This window comes from Rhinolophus ferrumequinum, chromosome 17 (genome assembly GCF_004115265.2).
Source record: "Rhinolophus ferrumequinum isolate MPI-CBG mRhiFer1 chromosome 17, mRhiFer1_v1.p, whole genome shotgun sequence".
NCBI classification, from domain to species: Eukaryota; Metazoa; Chordata; class Mammalia; order Chiroptera; family Rhinolophidae; genus Rhinolophus; species Rhinolophus ferrumequinum.
In genome coordinates this window covers 60,245,033-60,265,843 of record NC_046300.1, presented here as the reverse complement: position 1 = coordinate 60,265,843, position 20,811 = coordinate 60,245,033, and the positions used below count along the sequence as shown (strand labels likewise).

The 20,811-nt window shown below is 49.1% G+C and overlaps 1 protein-coding gene across 2 annotated transcripts in view; it reads left to right on the top strand.

Annotated features, from left to right (window-relative positions):
* LRIG1 (leucine rich repeats and immunoglobulin like domains 1) overlaps positions 1 to 20,811 on the top strand; it is a 110,922-nt gene that overhangs the window by 64,343 nt on the left and 25,768 nt on the right. For both annotated transcript variants that reach the window (XM_033131663.1, XM_033131662.1), the window contains exons 4-8: positions 10,397 to 10,534; positions 12,871 to 13,014; positions 14,559 to 14,702; positions 17,004 to 17,147; positions 20,034 to 20,177. In XM_033131663.1, the coding sequence (XP_032987554.1) occupies positions 10,397 to 10,534; positions 12,871 to 13,014; positions 14,559 to 14,702; positions 17,004 to 17,147; positions 20,034 to 20,177 (714 nt within the window). The remainder of the gene's footprint in view (positions 1 to 10,396; positions 10,535 to 12,870; positions 13,015 to 14,558; positions 14,703 to 17,003; positions 17,148 to 20,033; positions 20,178 to 20,811) is intronic.

Genomic DNA, 20,811 nt, shown 5'->3' with positions numbered 1-20,811 from the left:
GATGTTTGCAATCACCTAATGAGGGCCGAGCTGCCCTTCCCTGAGGAGGCTGGTCTGCGGGAAGGAGGCATTGTTGCCCCTGCACGACAACTGGAGCTGCCACGCCTTCGCCAACCCCGGAATCGATGGATGTCTGTGTTTGGGGTTCAGTTGAATTTGGGCAAAGCACAGTTAACCAGAAAATACGTTCTATTTGACATTTTCTTTCAACTATGTCTGCCAGCTTCTCTACCTAAAAAAGTTAATTCTATGTTACATCTTTAAAAAAAAAAATGAATAGGACGGTTGGTCTTGCCTCAGACTGGTTTTTTCTGAATAGCATTCCTTTGTCTTGGTCTGTGGTGGTGAATGTAGGAGACTAAGCTAAAGTTGTAATTCATTTGTTTATTTAGCAAATATTTACTGAGCGCCTTTTATGTTTGAAGCATCGTCCTCAGTGCTAAGAATATAACAGTAAAGAAGATGGGCTAAAAACCCCAGCCCTTGGACAGCTCACATTCTAATGATGTAATGACCTTGGGACTACTTAGTACCTTAGGAGGTTGTGTTTTGTTCTGTTTATAATGAATAGACTTTTACAGCAGTTTGGGGTTTATAGAAAACCGGAGCAGGAGGTACGGCGCTTCCCATCTACTCCCCTCCTCTAGTTTGCACTGTTGTTAACATTTTGCATTAGTGTGGTGCATTGTCACAATGGATGGGCCCGTATTACATTATCATGAGCTAAGCCCACAGTTTACATTAGGGTTCACTGTTTGCACTGGACATTCTATGCGCGTCCGCAAATGTTTAATGACATGGGTCCGCCGTTGGAGTGTCATACAGAATAGTTTCACTGCCCTGAGGGTCCCGTGTCCCTCCCACTCATCCTTCCGCTCCCTCTCCGCTCCGCACCCCTGGCAACCACTGATCTTTATACTGTCCATGTTGTTTTGCCTCTTCCCGAATTTCATGTATTTGGAACCGTGCAGTAGGTAACTTTTTCTGATTAGCCTTTTTCACTCAACAGTGCATTTCCTTAGGAGGTTTTGTTTCTGTTTTTTGTTTGTACATCTTAAAATGGAATGCAGAACCTTGTAGTTTGGATCAGCTCCTGGGGATCTGTAGTCAGCCCTGGGTCGGGTCACTGCAGAACTCACAGGACCGTGGTGGCAGACTCCTCACCATGCCTGGGTTTCTTCTTCTGGGTCCTGGGCTTCCAGCCTGACGTGTATAAGCCAATGGGTGGGAGAACCCAGTGGGATCTGCTGCGGCAAGCTGCCTGGGTTCCTGCACTCCCATGGGGGTGCGATATCAGGTTCCCTTTGCAAGGAGTTATTGGAGACTCCAAGGGGAGAGTGAGGCTAAAGGAAGTGACCGGGTTGAGAGGTTGGTGGACACAGCCCAGTCCTGCCCTCAAAGGGGGTGACCCCGCCTGGTGGAGGCTGCTGATCCCGCCACTGGGCCGCTCTTGTTTTTTATCCTATCTCCACCTGAATAAACAGATCTGGAACATCATCTGCCGCCAGGCTGAGAATCTGCCAAAATTCCCCAGGGAGCTAGTGATTCACCAGCAGTGGGGGGAAAGGCAGAGAGAGTGAGCAAGAGAGAGGGAAAGAGACCTGCTTATTCTGATTCTCATTTCCTGTTAGCAAATAACCCAGGCTGGGCCATTCCTAGGAGGCACCGGTTTCTTGGAGCAAATTATCGATTTATGCAATAGAACAGATGGTTTTCGTTTTAATTTTTTTTAAGAAGATGAATGTAAAGCAAGCTAGTGAGAGGGTGATACTTTCGATTGTCATTCTGAGAAGGGAAACTTTTCTTCAATTTGGTCTAGGCAAGCTCTTCTGGACTTATTCTTTTTAAAACCTTATCTTCAGGTCCAGGTTGCATATGGGCATTGACACTGGGTACGTTCACACTATTTCTTGCCGATTTGGGATTTAGAATTATTCTAATTTGTTCCATTTTGGGTGCTCATTAGGCCCCCCGATTATCATAAAATAATTCTGTTTGACACCTGAACAAGATTAGATTGAGCTTGGCTATGCCCTGTGGCCCCAGGCTGTATTCCTAATACTTTTTGTTTGGGAGGGGTGACACCAGAGGGCAGTGGCGTCTGAGAATGTGGTTGAATGAAGTTGTATGAAACATGGCACTTGGATGAAATGGCCTTTCGGATTCATTTCAACTCTGGGGAATTTGGTGTAAAAGTAAACTCCCAGTGCTAAGGCTGAACATGCCTGCTCTGTGCTTGTCGCAGGCCACACTACACCCTGACGCCTGCCAGAAATGCATGGAAATATGTCCTTTGCTGTGTGCAAAGGACATGTCTGTATTGATAGCTGTGATGTTGGCAATAACCCAAACGGGAAATAACTCAGTGACCGTCGAGAGTAAAATGAAAACCAAATTACTGTATATTCCCTCCGTAGAAATATTACAGAACAATGAAAAAGAATTAACTACTGCAAATGTGACAACCTGGATGGTCTCATAAACATATGTTCAGTGAAAGTAGCCACGTTCAGAGGAGTATATATACACACAGAACGATTCCTTCGTATAAAGCACAAAATTAGTCATTGGTGGTAGAAATGAGAGGTTCCCTTTAAGAATAACTAGGAAAATGGCAGGAGAAAGGCTGCTGGGACGCAGAAAATGGTCTGTATCTTGATCTGTGTGGTGGTTGCATGGGTGCAGGCATTTTGTAACAGTGCATTGAGCTCTGCACGTCCAGTTTATGCGCTTCTCTGCTCCTGTGCTATTGCAGTAAAAACATTTACAAACAGAACAGCTGCCACCACTGGACCATGTGGCCTGTTGGTAGCACTGTATTTTTCAACAAAGGAGAAATCGTTGTGTTCATGTGTGCTCTTGAAATGATTAACACCTTTTGGCACTTGCAATAGTACAGAAACCCCCGTAGGTACGCTTCTGGGCCTCTCTGCCCTGTACTACGCTTCACACTAATCAGTAATACTGGGGTCACAGATTGTCTCGCATTGTATGGAGTGCACACTTGGGATGTCACATTACCCTGTAGCCCCAAGTGGCACTTACGGATGCGTGCATACCTCCATCCTTTCTGAGCAGCCCTGGGAGTGCCTGCTGTGGGGGACAGTAGGGGGAGGTGCTGTGATGCACAGCCGCAGTCAGAATTCTGGGGCCGCACCATGACGGGCCGGGGGCAGAGTGCTGCTGCCGCACTGAGGCTGCCAGGCCTGCAGTTTGATTAACTGTGTCTGCCAGGGTCACCGTGGGAAATGGGAGGGGTGGCAGGTGCATAACAGTTTTCCCCCGTTTCATGGCTAGATTGTGTGAAACTATTTCTTAGCTGAGGTTCAAGCAAGGAAAGAGCTGTAATTTGAATTTTGTTGATTTGTTAAGTAAGACGTTTTAAAAGTTTGATGTTGAGGTAACAGTACGGAAGATTTGTTGTTTCTAGTAAGAGTCAGCACTCCAGGAGTTGGCAGTGTGACTTCTAAGGCACCACATCATCGGGAAGGGCTGATGCCTGCTTGGAGGTTAGGCCTGGGGCGTCGGCCGGCTCCGGTGTGTTTCTGCCTAACGGGAAGAACTGAAAACAGAATATCTGTTCTCAGGAAGACCATGCTGTGTTCCCGCCTGACCCCACTGGCTCCGGTACAGAACCTGGGTCATCGATGGTCTGAGGAGCATGAGGAAGGAGACTTACATTTCATTGCACTTCTTCAAGCGGGAAGAAAAGACGTCAGTGGGAAAACTTGCACTTAGTGACACGGGCACTGAGGGAGGAGGGGAAGGCTGTCTGCTGTAGAGAGGCCTTTAGCTCCATTTCGCAAGGGGTTAAACCAGATACAGAAAGAGTGATTTGTACACCGTTCCAAAGCTGCATCAGAGCCAGAATTAGAATCTGGGTCCCTGCCCCCCAAAAACCCAAGTCATTGCTATAGTAAACCACAGGCAGTGGGCCGAATCTGGCCCACAGCTTGTTCTTATAAATAAAGTTTTATTGGAACACAGCCACACTAATTCATTTACACATTGTCAATGGCGCTTTTATACTCCGACATCAGAGTTGAGTAGTCGTGACAGATACCGTAAAGACCCACAAAGCCTAAAAAATTACCATCTCGCCCATTACAGAGTACGTTTGCTGATCCCTGGTGTAGACAATCGGTGCATAATTTCAGGAACCAGCTCTAATCCGTTTGACCCACCTTGACCCTGATTCCTTTGATCCCCTCACCCTTTCTTCCTGGCTGTTATCTGTGACATGAGATCTTTTCCACCACCAAAGGGAATACCTTGTAAACCAGGCTTTCACAGAACTGTAGTGGAACAATCACTTATGATAAAAAGTTTTAAATGCCTCTGTCTGTTTTACTGTCTAATTTAACATTGGCTCAGAAAATGTAGCCAAGTGGCAAGAGCTTATCTTACCCGCTCCCCGCCTTTGAAGACTGATTTTATTTTTGAAGCCTTTAACAGGTGTTGGTTTAATAGACTTCTGCTGTATTAAGTTCTCCTCTCCCCAGAGGACAGCCTGAGGGGGAAACCGACACTGGATGGAGGCGAACGCCGTGTGACCACACGTTTCCTGCGTCCCGTCACTAAGAATTTGTTCTAATTTTGTCTGGTGGCAGAGAAAGGCTGGAGTGCTCCTTTGATGCAGCCAGTTGGAAGTACGCCCACAAGACTGACCTGCCCCCTCGCCTCTCCTCACTTTCTTTTTGTAAGCTTCAGGGCATCCCTTTGTGGCTCTCTGACTACCTAAGAATAAAAGCAGTCATTGCTCCTTCCAATATAGGGCTGTAAAGGTGCAATCTCAAAGGAACCCTTAGTATCCACGAGTAAGAACTTGAGCTTCATCTGCCTTCTTTGCTGAGATTAGCTGCACAAAGCTCTCTGCAAATTTGCTGCTCATGGGGGATTCTTGGAAGCTGGTATGAAAGCTAGGCCTGGCTGAGGCCAATTACTCAGGCCAGTCTGAGCCGACCAGGAAATAGTCAGCTAGCATTCAGATCTAGGCAAGCAATGCTGAAGGTTCAGATCTAGGCAAGGTTGCTGAAGGGTTGAATATAAGGCACTGCTTTTAAAATTCTGCCTCCAGAGCCTCCTGGATGGTCTGGTGGATAGTCCTGTTCCCTTGGGGTTGCGTGCTGGCTCCTCCACTTCCCAGCTGTGTGACCTCGGGAGAATTCCAGCAGACCTCTGAGCCTCAATTTCTCCAACTATAAAGTTAGGGTTACATGTAGTACCTGTCTCATTGTGATTTCACTGAGACTTCACCCAGGGCCTGCTCTGTGTAGGTGTTCAGTAATTGGTCAGCTGTTGTTAAAAAAAACTGGGGCAAGGCTTCAGAGGTTATAAAGGTGAGTGTGGACCTTCTGTTGAATGGAGCAGTTAGTCACGTTAAAGGAGTGACATCATGACCACATTGTTGCACATGACGATAAAAAAGAAGACAGTTTTATGAAAGTGGAACACTGGTTTGAATCGGGCAGCAAACACATTTTCACAGCCATCTGCTCTTAAGGAGGAAGTGGGAGGCTTCCCCCGAACACTGGCTATTTGCTCTAACTCTGGTGGATGGCTATCTGGAGGGGCTGTCTCGGGCAGGCCTGCTACCCCTGATGGGGTTGGGTTTAGCGGGCCAGGAGCAGGGCCCCGAGACCCACTTGCTGCAGGAGTGAGAAGGGGAACAGAATCCAGCTGGTTGGGGATCCATCAGATCTCTAGCCACCCTGAGTCCTACAGACGTTTTGGTCTGGGATTTGCTTTGAAGCCCGGCTCCCCGTGGCTGGGTTTGATACTCTCCAGCTGGAGCAGGCTTGTTTCCTGCACAAAGCTAAGAGTGAGAGCTCTGAGTCAGTCCTTTGTTCCTGAGAGAGGACCCAGGCCTGCCTGTTTGCATTGAAATGTGGCAGAGGAATAGACAAGGGCCAGATATGCATTTCTTCGTTCTTTTTCCAGAGTACCTCTTACAAACTAGATCCTGAGCCTGACTGAATTATGACTAATAAAAACAAGGACTCATTTTATTGAGCAACTGCCACATTGTCAGGTCACATCAGCTCATAGGGTATAGGAACTTCCTACCCCACTTTACAGACACGGCTCCTCTGAAGTTCACTGCTTGCTATAAGGGGTATAACCGGGATTTGAACTTAGGGTATTGCTCCTGGCATGTTCTTCAGTGCTATGCCATGTTCCAGGAAGAACTCCTGGCCTTGGGAGTTGCCTGGGTCTACAGAGATACCTATCACAGTGTCATTCTTGCTCTGTGAGAGATGGGAGACACAATTCTGCAGGAGCACAGAGCCATGTGCTCAGCTTTCCTGAGCCCATGGAGTTCAGGAAGAGTTTGATCAAGGCTCTAGGCTAGAGTCTAGAGCAGAGAGACCAGTTGCAAGGGAGGAGATTGGCTCAGCAGCTGGGAACAGCTGTGTTTGAGCCCCAAGGACCTCTAAAGCCACTCTGGGCTAGGTTGTTTGCATCTGGGCAGTGCTGCCACAGGGCAGTTGGCAGACTCTTCCCTTCATATTTCCTGATTGGATTCATCTGCTTGCATGGTTTTCTTCTACTTAAATGCTGGTGAGTCCCAAATCTGTGTTTGGCCTCAGCCTTGCTGAGTTCACCCCTATTCATTCTCTGTGATTCATTCAACAAATATTTATTGAGCACCTATTTTGTGCCCCATACTGTTCCAGTAGTTGGAAACACAGTAGTGGACAAAACACACAGATATCTCTGCTTTCATGGAGCCACATCCTGGTAGGAGAGAAGATGTTAAACTAGAAATAAGCAGTCCTGGATATCTTAGATGATAATTAGAGCTATTGAGAAAAACAAAGCATGCAAAGGAGTGGAAAGTGTGTGTGTGGGGAGGGTTGAGGGGGTGGGGAGGACTTGTGGTTTTAGAGAGCGTGGCCAGGGAGGTGTCAGTGAGAAAGTGACATTTGAATAAAGATGTGAAGGAGTAAGGGCGTAAGACCTGTGGATCTCTTGGGGGAAAGCATTCCAAGCAGTGGCAAAGGCAGATGCAAAGGTCCTGAGGCAGAAGTCTGCCTGCCACGTCTGAGGGCCAGTGTGGGCAGAGCGAGCCAGGTGGAGGAGTCAGGTGGGTATGAGGCAGATTATCTGGGCCTTGGAAAACATTGTAAGGATTTGGTTCTAGTGAGACACCAGGGCAATTGTTTGCGTTGCAGGCAAAGCAGTCCTGTCAATTGACTTGTTTTTTTTCTTTGTTTTTAAATGGTGGTAAAATACACATAATGTAAAATTTACCATCTTAAGTCATTTTTTAAGCATGTAGTTCAGTAATGTTAAGTATACTCGTGTTGTGCAATCTCCAGAGCTCTTTCCAGTTTGCAGAACTAAAACTCCATGCCATTAAACAGCTCCCCATTGCTGCCTCCCTGCAGCCCCTGGCAGCTACTGCTCTACTTTCTGTTTCAATGAATTCGACTATTCTATAGGTACCTCATAGAAGTGGAACCACACAGGATTTGTCTGTTTGTGACTGGCTTTGTTTCACTTAGCATAAATGCCCTCAAGATTCGTCCATATTGTAGCTTGTATCAGAATTTCCTTTTTAAGGCTGAATGATAGTTTGTTGTACGTGTTATACCACATCATGTCCGTCCGTCCGTCCATCCATCCATCAATGCACACTTTGTTGTTTTACCTTCTGGCTGTTGTCAATAATGCTGTTATGAATACAAGTGTACAAACATTTCTTTCTGATCTGCTTTCAATCTTTTTGGATATATACCCAGATGTAGAATTGCTGAATCTTGGTAATTCTGTTTGAATTTTTGAGGACCCACTATTTTCTTCAGTAGCTGCACCAGGGTTTTATAATAATGTCTCCACATCCTGGCCCATACCTATTACTTCTCTTTTTTTGATAGTAGCTGTCCTGTGGGGTGTGTGGGGATTTCATTGCATTTCCGTAGGATCATGTTTTCATATGCTTTTTAGCCATTTGTATATCTTCTTTGGAGAAACGTCTATTCAAATCCTTTGCTCATTTTTCAATTGGGTTGTGTGTTTTTGTTTGTTATTCAGTTGCAGGGATTCTTTATATAGTCTAGATGTGAACCCCTTAAGAGATACATGATTTGCTCAGGTTTCCTCCCACTCTGTGGGATGCCTTATCAGGATCTCTTCAGCTGCTGGGTTGGGGATAGACTCTAAGTGGGCAAAGATGGATGGTGTAGCCTTGTTCCCTGCTAACCTGGTTGTCTTAATATTTCCGAACTAGAATATATAGGCTCACCATTCGATGCATCTCTAGCTGCCACCTCCAGATCCTGGGGGTCCCTCTGGCTCTTTGGTGTCTGTGTGCTGGTGCCTGTGCCCTGGACCTCTGTGACACGATTCCCTGCTCCTTAGCCTGGCCTGTGAGGCATTGCCTGACAGGGCCCTGCGTCCCCGCCCAGCTCCAGGGTGCAGCCCTGCCTCTGCCCCAGCGTCACTGTCCTGCCCTCGGGAGCTGGCCTGCCAGAACTCAGCACTGCTCGTCTCTTGTTCCCAGCACGTTCATCCATCCTGCCTCTGTGCCTCACTGCACGAGCCCTTGTTTCGCATCTCCATGGCTGCCTCTTCTGCTAAGTGGGGAATTCTTTACAGCGTGTGAAAGAGACCCGTCTTCATCACAGCTCTTCTCCAGAGCGAGCTTGGCACAGAACGTGTTGGATTCAGTGACTGAGTAGACTGATGAGAAAGAAGAAGAAAGGTGCAAGGTAGACGACAGAGGAGAGAGACGAGGGGGCCGTGGGAGAAGTGTCGGGGGCTTACAGCAGCCACCCTGTGGCCCCGTCTGTGTGTGGGGCCGCTTTGTATGACTGTGGGCCGAGGGCACCCCTTCCTCTTGTTTCAGCCCCTTTCCTGGCTCCGGCACTGCATTCAATTCCTGGATAAGGCTCAGCCCTGTTGCCTTTACTTCTTGTTCTTTTTCCCCCATACTTTACATAATAAAGGTTTTCTTTTATTTTCTTTTTGAGTTAGAAAACCGAAGAGACTATCTTTATAAAGAACTTAATAAAGAAATCAAAGGAAATAGCTTTGGGCGGGGGTGGTACAGGAGGGGACATGAAGGGAAAAAGTGGTCTTTCATTCTAGGGAGATTTCACTATGTGTTGAATTTTGCCCTCGTAAATGGAGTTGTAGGTTCAGGGCCTGGGAGAGTTGTGAAAAAAACAAAAGAGTCGACGAGAATTCCCAGAGCTTCTGGGAAAGAGGGCCTTGTTTATGCCTGTTGGAACTGATTTGGTCAAGTGTTTGTTTAAAAGAGATGCCACTTGGTAAGCGTTGCCTGGCTTACTTGTGTTGTGTTCAAGAATGCTTTGATTGGCCGGGGACCCTGACACTGTTTACTCAGAAACTGGCCGAGTGAGTGCCTGGAACCCAGAGGGCCCAGCCGTACCACCCAACAGATGCTTATGTGTCGGAAGGTTGGCAGTACGGCTGCGGTGGTTCGAGTCTGCCAGGCAGAGCCAAACCCACGAGGGGCTCTTCCTCGGTTAGCATTTGTTGTCTTTTTCCTGATTAATAAATACTGATTAGTTGGTTAGAGTGAATTTGTGAGCAGGAGGATTAAGGTACAAGTAAATCCTGGTGGTAAAATGCCTTTCTTGGAGGGAAGTAAACACAACATTTATGCTAACATCAGCCATGCGCGTTAGTGTGGCTTCAGGGTGGATCTTCTGTATCCCTAAAATAAAGGGTTGTGGCCCATTTTCCAGATGAGGAAACTGAGGAACAGAGTTACCAAGGGCTGGAGTGAGGAGCTTCAAGGGATTCGATTCCCGTCAGACCCAGTGCTGAATTCCTGGTTTCCCTGTTGTCAGGATTTTGTCTTCTTGTTCTTCTGTTTTCCTCCTTGTACTGGTCTCCATGCCTGGTGTGTGGTGGGTGTCGGTGCAATGTGAGGGGTGCAATGACTGTGAGGATGGGTGAAACTGAACCGTGGGCTCCGCTGCCTGCAGTCTTGTATGTGATGGGGCTGCACGAGGTCCCGAATGTTGGAGACGAGAGCCGCACTCAGAGCTGGCTGGTTGCACCCGGCATACCCGCCATGGGAAGAGCCCCGTGAGCTTTGAGTTCTGGTCAGGCCACGCTGTTCTCCGCACTGTCTGAAATATCAGCCCTGTGTTCTTGCCCCTGAGGAGAGCAGCGTAGGCTTGAAACTTAGACAGACTTGTCACAGAGAACTCGGTATACTGTCTAGCACCCATCCATCCAGTGGGTGATAACTTGATGGAAAGAAGAATGGGAATCGCATTTAAAGAGTGTCACCGCATTTATAATTATTTGAAGAGAAAAACAGCTAGGAAAAAATGTGTCTAAAAGTAGCGGTGGAGGGGGGAATAATAGTTTCTTTGCAAAAAGACATGCTCAAGTCAGCTCCCTTTGTGTGTTTTAGGCAACACAATAAGATTCGCAGCGTGGAGGGGAGTCAGCTGAAGGCTTACCTGTCCTTGGAAGTGCTGGATCTGAGCTGGAACAACGTCACGGAGATCCGGAGAGCCTGCTTTCCGCACGGGCTGCCCATAAAGGAGCTGTAAGTACCTCCGCTCTGCCATTGGCACCCCGGTCTGGACGCAGGGTGGGCACTGCCGTCTCCTCTCAGCCTCAGGCTGGCTCAGGCCATGGGGACGGCCACAGAGCTCCTTGGCTGTCCTCAGCAGGGGATGGCAGGGGAGCCAGGCCGTGTCTTCTCTTTGCCCGTTTATAGAGCATCCCAAACCCTGCAGTATTATTCTCACTTGACAGATGGATGAGGATGCTGAGGCACAAAGAGATTAAGTACCGTGTTTCCCCGAAAATAAGACCTAGCCCGACAATCAGCTCGAATGCGTCTTTTGGAGCAAACATTAATATAAGACCCGGTCTTATTTTACTATAATATAAGACCGTGTCTGATGTGATGCGATGTGATACCAGGTCTTATATTAATGTTTGCTCCAAAAGACGCATTCGAGCTGATTGTCGGGCTAGGTCTTATTTTCGGGGAAACACAGTATTAGCTTAACAGACCCGCCACTTAAGAGGAGATTCTAGCCCTCAAATACAGGTGTATCCTGGCTCTAAAGCCTGCTTTCTTTCCCATCTACTGGGCTGCCTCGCTGGAAAGCAGAGAGGAGAGAATCAGGGTAGTTAGAGGAATGGCGGGGGGGGGGGGGGGAACATCTTTGCAGAGGCTTAACCCGTCAGTGCTTATCTTTCTAGAATCATGCACTATTGAAACACATCATTTGGTTTAGTTGAGGGAGCAGTTACTCCCTTCTGTCGGTTCTCAGAACCTTCTAAATTTCCTTGTGGGTCTCTGCTTTTACCCATCTTAGCGCCCCCTTGTATACCCAACAGATGGTGGACAGGAGGAAAACAGTTAAATCCTATTTAACCCACTGCCTGTTGGTAGGAAAAGGTTGCTTTAGGGAAGAAACTGAAAACCCAGGCTAAAGAGACATGTTCAAAATGACATGTGAGTTTTCATTCCTTGCGTTATGACTGTTCCTGACTAATTTTGGAGATTATTTGCAAGGCTAGTTTAGGGGTCATTGTGACCCATTCGTTCAGGGAAACCAAGACGTGACACGTGGATTTTCCAAGAGCCCCCAGGAGGGGAGTGACTTCCTTCTCAGGCTGCACCAGAGCGCCAGGACTGGAAAGGGCAGGCCTTGGTCTTCGGTGAGCCGTGTGGCCGCGCTTCTCCCCGGTGAGGGCTTCCCAGACATGTCCAGCAGCCACCTCCTGCTGCTTGCTTGAAACAAAGAAACGACCAACTGCTAAACGGAGTTGTGGTGACCTTCTCTGTCTGCATGAGAACAGGAGGGACCTTCTCTTTTGGCAGATTCTGGCCAGTATACCTTCATCACACAGACTGTTCTTCGTGAACCTGGCGTGTTAAGAACAAACAGTCCAGCTCCATTTGGGAAGAATCCTCATGTGCCCTGTCCTGGGCTACTGCCTGATGGAGAGACCAGAAATACCACATTTCCCTTCCCCTTTCTGTTGAAGAAAATTCTCTCTATTCTTGCTCCTTTTTACTTACGCTTCCAAAAACAGCATTTATTTGAGGCAGGAAGGAAAGGTGTTGGAGGTACCTTCTCAGAGGCACATCACCGTGTTCCTCCCTTTTCTGTCTTTTCTTCCCTTTTTTCTTATTTGATATCATTTATGCCCAACAGACGGCACAGGTCTGAGCTGCGGGTTGCAGCATATTTTGAGGGGAGGGTCTCATACTTACATAATCCTGTATGCGGAGGTCCCCGTGAAGTATGGCCTGTTTTCTAAGGGACTCTGTGTAAGCCTCTTTAACTAGAGTGTTTCTTTGAGACATTTAAAATTAATACAATGAATTGGTTTGTGCACTTTTATGGCATAAGTAGTACGAGACCCACTTCAAAATTCAAGGCTATTTCCCCAAATTGTGAAATCCATCCTGACCTTGCCTTGCAGTTCACTTTCTGCTTCCTGGGGCTTTCTCACTAACTTTGAACCCTAACCCTTGGGTAGTGGGGTGTTGTGGAATGCATCCTGCAGGTGGCCCCCACCGGCAGGGAAGGTGTGTGGGAATGGCTGGCGGTGGAGGGAACTGACTTTCACACCCACCCTCCCGGGGTCACCCACCACCACAAGCACAGTGTGCTCCATGCTGAATAAAGGCTTCCGTCCAGGTCTCAAGTGGACGGTCGTGACGTGGCCCTGCGTTTCCCTGGCTCCCCCGTTGGGGAGTAAAGATGGGCTTTGCAGCCTCAGGATGACAAAGGTCTCATTGGAAGTGTGTTTCTCTGGGTGTGTTGTAGCTCATTTTCCCAACTTGGCCGGGTGTGTGTAACACAACGAGGAAGTCCTCCTCCTGACCACTACATTTTCTCTCCCGAATCATTGCAGCAACCTGGCAGGCAACCGGATCGGCACCTTGGAGTCGGGAGCATTTGATGGTCTGTCACAGTCGTTGCTAACGCTCCGCCTGAGCAAAAACAGGATCACGCAGCTTCCTGTGAAAGCATTCAAGTTACCTAGGTTGACACAACTGTGAGTATAGAAGCCTGCACTTTAATTAAGGTTAGCCAAACTTTATGGAGGCCAAATTTCCCCAGGGACCCCATGCCAAATGCAGCTCCTTCCTCAGTCCCCCTTGGTCAAGCTCTGCATAAACTATCATTAATGACTGTATGGCAACACCTAATAAAAGCAAATTAGAAGCTGGGTCTGGTGCCTGCGGGCTGCCTCAGGTTGCTGAGGAAAAGATCCACTGCAGGTCTACCTGCTTGTCTTTGTTGGAACTTTCCAGAATGAAATGAGGAATCCTGCTGGTCCTGGTGAGGGCTTAGGCTCTTTGGGTTAGATTCCTTATTGATCTTAGAAGTTTCGGGGGGTGTGTGTGTGTAAGGAACCCAGAAAATCTGTGCCATGGACATTAGGGTGTCCAGTGCTTCTTGAGCAGTTTGAGGGAAGTTAGGTGTAGCCAGAGGTAGTAGTCAGCAAGAGATGGGCCGTTGTCTCCAACTCCTGAGTCGTATAAGGTAGTTGATTTATTTATTTCTTGTTTAAACAAAGGATTTATTTGTTTAGTTTTTTGATGACCAAGAACAAGTGCCCTCCAAGAATGGCATAGGGTTTGGATTCAAGAAAATCTCCATTTACCAGAACCTGATGGACTGTTAGTTACGTTTTTTTTCTGTCATCTTTGTACCAAAGAGTGTCTCTCAGGAAAACAAGCCGATCCTGGAGATTTGGTTTAAACAGAACGAAACAATTGTTCATGGTCAGTGTGGCAGCAAGAGGGAGTGTGCTCAGTGATCTCTCTGCCTGTGCCCCCTGCCCCCCTGCTGCAGCCATGACAGACCCTGGGCTCTGCCCTCTTCCTCCTGGTGTTCAGGAGATTTTGTGTAGGGCAGGGTCATGAGGCACTGCAGAAGAATTGGGGGGAAAACCAAGGGCTTTCTGGTTAGCCCTGTGTTCCCCGCCCCTTTCCCCGGTGTTCTTGATGGATGCAGCCCACCCAGATTCCCAAAAGCTTTGGGTTATCTGAGGTTTGCCCACACTGGGACTAGAAGCCAAATGTGTGTTTCATGGTGTGTCTAGATCCCCCACAGGCAGTAACTTCTTTGTCAGTAGAGATCCTATTAATGCCCGAGTGAAAGTATCATTGCCATTTGATACCCAGTGGTTAGTTCTTTCCTGGGCGGAGGCACCTCGTGTGGGTTTCTGTTGCTGCGCTAAGAAACAGTTCACCCAAACTTCGTATCCTGAGTCATACATACCCACCTCCTGTCTGCAGAGTCATGGACATGCTGGGAGGAGATGGGAGCGCTCTCTCATTCAGGAGCACAGGGAACCAGCTTCTGGAGAGCGCCACGCCTCCTCTTTCATTCGTTAGCAGGGTCAGTGCCTGCACGTGGGCAGGAGCTGCCATGAGATGCCCAGGAGCTCTGGCTGCACAGAGGCTGCACTGGGACCTCTTCCCTGGGAGTTTCCCTGCTGCCTGGGAAACCCAGCGGGAGTGCGTGGGAATGGTTGTAGGGGCGTGTGTGGTGGGGGTGACGCTCTGAACGTACCCGCCTTCATCTGTTTAGGGACCTCAATCGGAATCGGATTCGGCTGATCGAGGGCCTGACGTTCCAGGGACTCGACAGTTTGGAGGTGCTGAAGCTTCAGCGAAACAACATTAGCAAGCTGACGGACGGGGCCTTCTGGGGGCTCTCCAGGATGCACGTGCTGTAAGTGTGGGCGGGTGTTGGGGCGGGGCCCTGGCTTTGCTCGGGCACCGGGGACTCCTGTGTGGTCTGTCTCCGTCGTCACACACCCATGTGTTCACTCAGGCCCCTGCCCCAGGATCGTCTAGGACTCAGCGGGAGCCAGCCCCTCCCTTCGGGACTTCAGCCGGGCCTCACTCAGTGTTTTTGGGGACTTTGCCAAATCTAAGGGTGTTTTCCTCCCAGGTTAGGAAAGTCTGCTGGGGGCGGATGGGGGTGGGGCGCTTAGTGGATTTGGTCAAGTTAGTTGCTTAGTGAAGATGGAAGAGGGAGCCTGTTTGCTGGGGCTGTTCCCCCCTCCCCGTTTCTACTCCCCCACACCCGCCCCCTTCGCTGACTGTGAGCAGGCTGCCTTCCCACATCCTCTCCCCTCTCCCACACGCTACAGGAAGTTCCTTCTCTCCCGCTTTGGGTTTGACAGTCTTCCTTGATGTGCAGGTGGGCCAAAAATGTATAGTTCTTCCTGGACATTTATTTATGTTTAGTGAGCTAATCAGGCCACTTGGTACAGATGTTCCGCTTTTATCAAGGGACCGTTCTTCCCGCCAGATGTGTCCAATCGCAGAGCTTGCTTTTCTGCCAGAGTAACGTAAAACAACAAAAAAGCATGCCAAAGAAGGGCAGAAAAGGCAGTTACTGATCTTTTACTTTTAAACATTTGAATTTGTTTATTGTTAATCAAAAGTAACGTATACTCATAGCTGAATAAAATCAGATTGTGAAGAAAAGCAGTCGTTGCCCACTGCGTCCATCCACCATTGCCTCTTTCCCCCAGTTCTGCTCCCAAGACACAGTCCCTTCTCATTTCTCCTTCTGTGTTTTTCTGTTTGTAGTGTTGCTGGTGCTTACTTCCAAGTTAATACACTTACACCACTATCTCTATTTGTCAGCTTGAAATTTCTTGCTGTATGGTCAGTGATTTAACTTGTCCGAGACACCCCCCCACTCCCTTCCAGTCTCTACAAGTTATGTCAGTATGTTCTTGTCTTTTATTAGTTATCTTTGCAACTGAAACAGAAAACAAAAGTTGTATGTCCATTCCATCAACTATTCTGTGATTGACCGATCCACGCCCCCCCCCCCCCCTTCTCTTTGTGCAGAGAGGGCATTAGCCTCTGGTTTTGCTTTTTACTCTCTTCCTTGTTCACTTTTGCTTGGCTGTGCCTCTGTTTTTACATATTCAAGAACACTTTTACTTGACGGCCTTAAAACTGTCATTTTGGACTTTGAAATCTAGGTGGTCGTGTACTGGGTGGACTGAGATTAAAAGAGAATTCTCAGAAAAAATGGAGTTAGCACATACCATACAGTTTTTATGTTGAACAAATTTACACAAATTGGGGGTGATGAGTTGCCTTCGAGGTTATTGATAAATTTAGTGCTTACTTTTTGAGCAGAGGCAGAAGGTGAGGTGGGTAGCAGTAAGAAACACATGTTGCCCAAAGCAGTCATGCTGCACACTGGCGACATTTGAATGAGTAACTTGTATTGAAGTGGTCAGTTGTGTGGGGCGGAGCCATCCTTGGCCAGGATGTGCAGTGTCGAGAAGGGGGTGACAGTGCCCTTAACCAGTAAACTTGGTGGGAACTGAGGTTCACAGCACGGTGCTGAGGTTTGACATGCATTTTCTTATTTCCTTCTCATAACGGCCCTATGAAGAAGATACCCTTGGTTGTCTCCGTTTTCTAGATGTTCAGGCTCATTCAACCACAAAGTGGCAAAATTGGGATTGAAATCCAAGTACTCTGACCCCAGAGCCTAAGCTGCGTCTCTTGGCGCAGTGGTCCCAGCACCCACACGTGGTTAGCCAAACCTGGATTTGGATTCTGGTCTCTCATTACATGCCAAGCTGTGGAATCTTAGACAAGTTACCTAGCTTCTCCCAGCCTCAGTTTCCTCATGTATAAAGTGGGGATAATAATGAAAACTACCTTCTTTTCTCTCTTCTTTCTCTTCCTTTCGTGGACTCTGCCCTCTGCTTGGAACTCCTCTGCCCATCTGTGTGCCTGGTTTACTTGTGCTCAGCCACAAATGTTGCTTCCAGGAAGCTTCCCTTCGCCCTCTGAACTCTGTCCATCTGTTTGGTTTGCCTGTCTCCCCGCTCCCACCCACGCACCCGCCACGGTTCCCTCATGCGATGTTGTTACACCCTTGGTGCTGACCAGTGTCTGCTCCCCAGTGGCTGCTCACTTGCTGTGTGTGCAGTGGATGAAGGCGTGGCTCGGGGACGTGCCATCGTCATCCTGCCTGTGCTTGTCATTGCAGGCATCTGGAGTACAACAGCCTGGTGGAAGTGAACAGCGGCTCGCTCTACGGCCTCACGGCGCTGCACCAGCTCCACCTCAGCAACAACTCCATCTCCCGTATCAGCCGTGACGGCTGGAGCTTCTGCCAGAAGCTGCATGAGTTGTGAGTGGCCCCTGGCTTTGCTGTGTGCCATTTAGAGACACTGCCTGTGGGTGACGCTCCAGTGCCCAGGAAGCCCTAGGCCTGGCACAGCTCAAAATGGACGTTGGGCGACTCAGGTGGGGAGGGGCTCAGAGCCCTGCAGTGGCCTGTTTGAGGGAAGACAGAGCCCAGTGACCAGGCGCAGAGCAGGACCCCGAAGCCTAGCCCCTCAGTGATCTCACAGTGACTCCTTCCTAATCCCCTCTGCACCCCGATTCCAGGTCAGCAAGGGCTCCAGGGGCAGCCCTAGGACCCTGCGGAGCCTTCGGCCCTGAGGCCTCCCTGGGCGGTGAAAGGCCCTGCGTGGAGTGCTCTGCTCTGCTCTGCTCAGCCCGGCCAGCCTGCGGAGGGAGGGCAGCCACAGAAGTGTTCCCCTTGCAGCTGTGAGAGCTGTTGTACATCAATGGCTACGAGTAACACAGACTTCTTTAGTGAAGGGTCATTTGGGCTCAAGCATAGAAAGGACAGTGAACCTGAGAGCTGACGACACCCCAAAACCCTGACACCGAGAGAATTGACCGTGTTTCCCCCAAAATACGACCTTACCGGAAAATAAGCCCTAGCCTGGATTTTTAGGATGACATTCCCTGAACATAAACCCTAATGTGTCTTTTGGAGTAAAAATTAATATAAGACCCGGTCTTATTTTCGGGGAAACACGGTACGTGCCTGGCAGTGTCTGCATCTCTGCCTGAGACCCATGGTCCTGGCACTTGCTCCTCCCCTCCCCCTTAGCAGTCCCTGGTCTGCCGGGAGGCTCCTGTGCTCCTGTGACTGTGTGATTACACTTCACTTAAGGATGCACACCTCCCTCATTCCTTCGGGAGACTCCCAGACAGGGCTCCCAGGCTGGGGCTGGGATCTAAGCTGGTGCCCAAGGTGGCTAAGAAGGTGGGACAGACTCTCTGGGAGGGGCTGGCTTTGGCTGTCTGCACGTTAGGTGGGGAGTGGTAATGACAGCAGCCAGAGACTCGATGGACATACCCACGTCCCCGTGTTTCTGTCCCATGTCTACAAGATTGGTTGTTTGGAGGAAACTAGTGTATTCTCAGTGTGTATGTTATTTCAGTTTAATATGTTCAAGGTTTCTTAATTCTACTTTAGTCCATTATGTTTCTTTTCTTTCTTTCTTTCTTTTTTTTTTTTAAAGAGGGTTTGGTTGGGTTTTCTTTTTTGTAGACTTGACTGTAGGAAGAGATTCACCCACGGAAGCGAACAGTTGTTCTGAGTGCCAGGCTTCTGTCCGTCTTGTGTCTCTTTCTCTCTTGACCTCACCAGGCAAACTTAGGGGGATGTTTAAAGTTAATATTGAGTCTTGCAGCTGGTGTTTTTATCTGTGCTTCCGTGTTTTCCCCCTTGCACCTCTCCTCCCCCCCTATACCCCACACTGATTGGAATTTATATTCAGGGAATCCATCATTCCCTAACGCACAAATCAACAGGCCTACCTCTTTACTTTTGCTCACTTTCCTTGGATTTTGTGAATGTATACGTGTTAGTGTTCACCTTTTGGGTTTAGCTTCCGGACCCTTCAGGGCAGGGCAGTTGCACAATATTCTCACATGGTATTCAGTGACTTCTGACAGGCTCTTTGCTTTGCCGGGGCTGTGACCCACTAGGGAACTCCCAGGACCCATGGTTTTCTGTTGTCCAGGCCTGGGAGCTGTGGGGAAGCAGGAGGGGTGTTCTAAGTCCCCCAAACCCAAGCCAGTCCAACTGCTAAGGTGAGGGGTGGTCCTCTGAATCACTGAAGGGGTGCGTGCCCCTGCTGTTGAGGTGGCGGTGATGAAAGGCATGCTTCCTGGGCCCCTCCCAGCTGGTGGGCACTGCGGAGCTGTCCTCTGCCCTCTAGACGGGCAGAGAAGGTCACAGAGTGTGCCCTCAGCAGCCTAGCAGTTTGCCTGACATCTAGGTAACCTCGGAGCCAGGCTTAGGACTGCTTTCCAGCATGTTTCCCGCCCCTCCTTCAAGCTAAATTCTTTAATTGCAGGTGAGGATGTAATTTTGATCCCCTGCCAGGTCTTTGCGACTGACAGACACCATGACTTATTTCTCCAGGAGGGAACGAATGTTACTCCCTGCTGCCTTTAAAAACTCATTAATCTTCTCACATTTATTTTCCATATTCCTACCCCAGACCAAATTTCCCATTTTTCAATGATAGATGACTGACATGCCACATAAGCAGCCCAGGGCCGTGCAGGGGCAGGAGGCATGCTGGGAAGAGGAAGGTTTGATACTGACGCTTGGGGAAGGTGTATGATTTGGGTGCACATACCCTGCCCTGCTTGCAGTGGGGGGGTCATGCTTAGAGACTGTCTTGGATGGGAGCAAGTCTGGATGGGAGACTGGTCAGGTGGGCACTGCCCAGGTGAGGCGTGAAGTTCTGTGAGGAAGGCTTGTTCCAGGTGGTGGCTAGTGGTGCCCCCTGCTGGCCAATGTCAGAGTCTGACTGGGCCGCCCTGCTCACTGAGCACCCGCTGGGGTCCTGTCCAGAGTTGCGGCCATGGCCGTGAGAAGCCCTTCATCACCTGGATCAGAACGGGCCACAAGCACCAGCATGAAGGGCTGGAGCTGGGAGAGTTCTTGAGCTGTGTGGCCTCGTGCACTCCTCCCAGTTTCTCACACCTCCTGGGCTCCGTGACGTCCACGAACATTCCAGAGTCAAACTGGGTGTTGGGCCCTGATGGGTGACTAGCTGCCCGACCACTGTTGCCTTGGGGTTTTGTGGGTGTGTCCCTTCCCACCGAGACCTGGCTGAGCGTGCCTTGCTGTTCAGGAGAGGACAGGGGAGGGCAGTCCCTTGTGACCCGATGGTGACATTTGCTTCCTCTGCCCCTTCCTCAGGATTCTGTCCTTCAACAATCTCACCCGGCTGGACGAGGAGAGCCTGGCCGACCTGAGCAGCTTGAGCGTCCTGCGCCTCAGCCACAATTCCATCAGCCACATCGCAGAAGGCGCCTTTAGGGGACTCAGAAACCTGCGTGTCTTGTATGTCTGTCACTGTGGCGTTGACAGAATGAAGGGGTCCCCGGCTAAGAGGGCGGGAGGGAGCAAACCAGCTGCTTTGCTGAATTGCTGAAGTCCCTTCTCATTGGCTGTGAGTCAAAATTGGATCCAAGGCTGACTGTTATGTGTGCAGGGTCTCAAACTTTTATATAATCAACTGAAAAAGAACTGGTTGAGCAGAAAAGTGTCCCTCACTCTCCCAGGATGGTGCCTGTAGAGGGACGACGACTCGAAAACCACTTGTTGTCAAATGCTTGCAGGATGCTGGGCCCTGTTGTTGGGGAAAGCTGCCCGAGTGAGTGCTGGAGTAGCCTCCAGGACGGTAGCCATGGGGTCAGCCTTTCCAGGCTTCAGTCTTCTCTCTGCAACTTTCATTTTTAAGCCCCAAATGTTTTCTGTCCAACGGAAGGGAATGCTGAGTTCGTCTCTTGGGGTACCATTTACTCGTCTTCAGCATACCGTGTCCACAATGCCCCTTTTCCAAGACAGGTGGTTAGAGAACCCTGTGTTTTTCCTTGAGCCTCAGTAGGGGTCATTTAACAGAATGAACAAAATGGAGTCGATAATGACATTTTCCTTTAAGTTCCTAATTAGCTGGAGTTGCCAGAAATTGCTG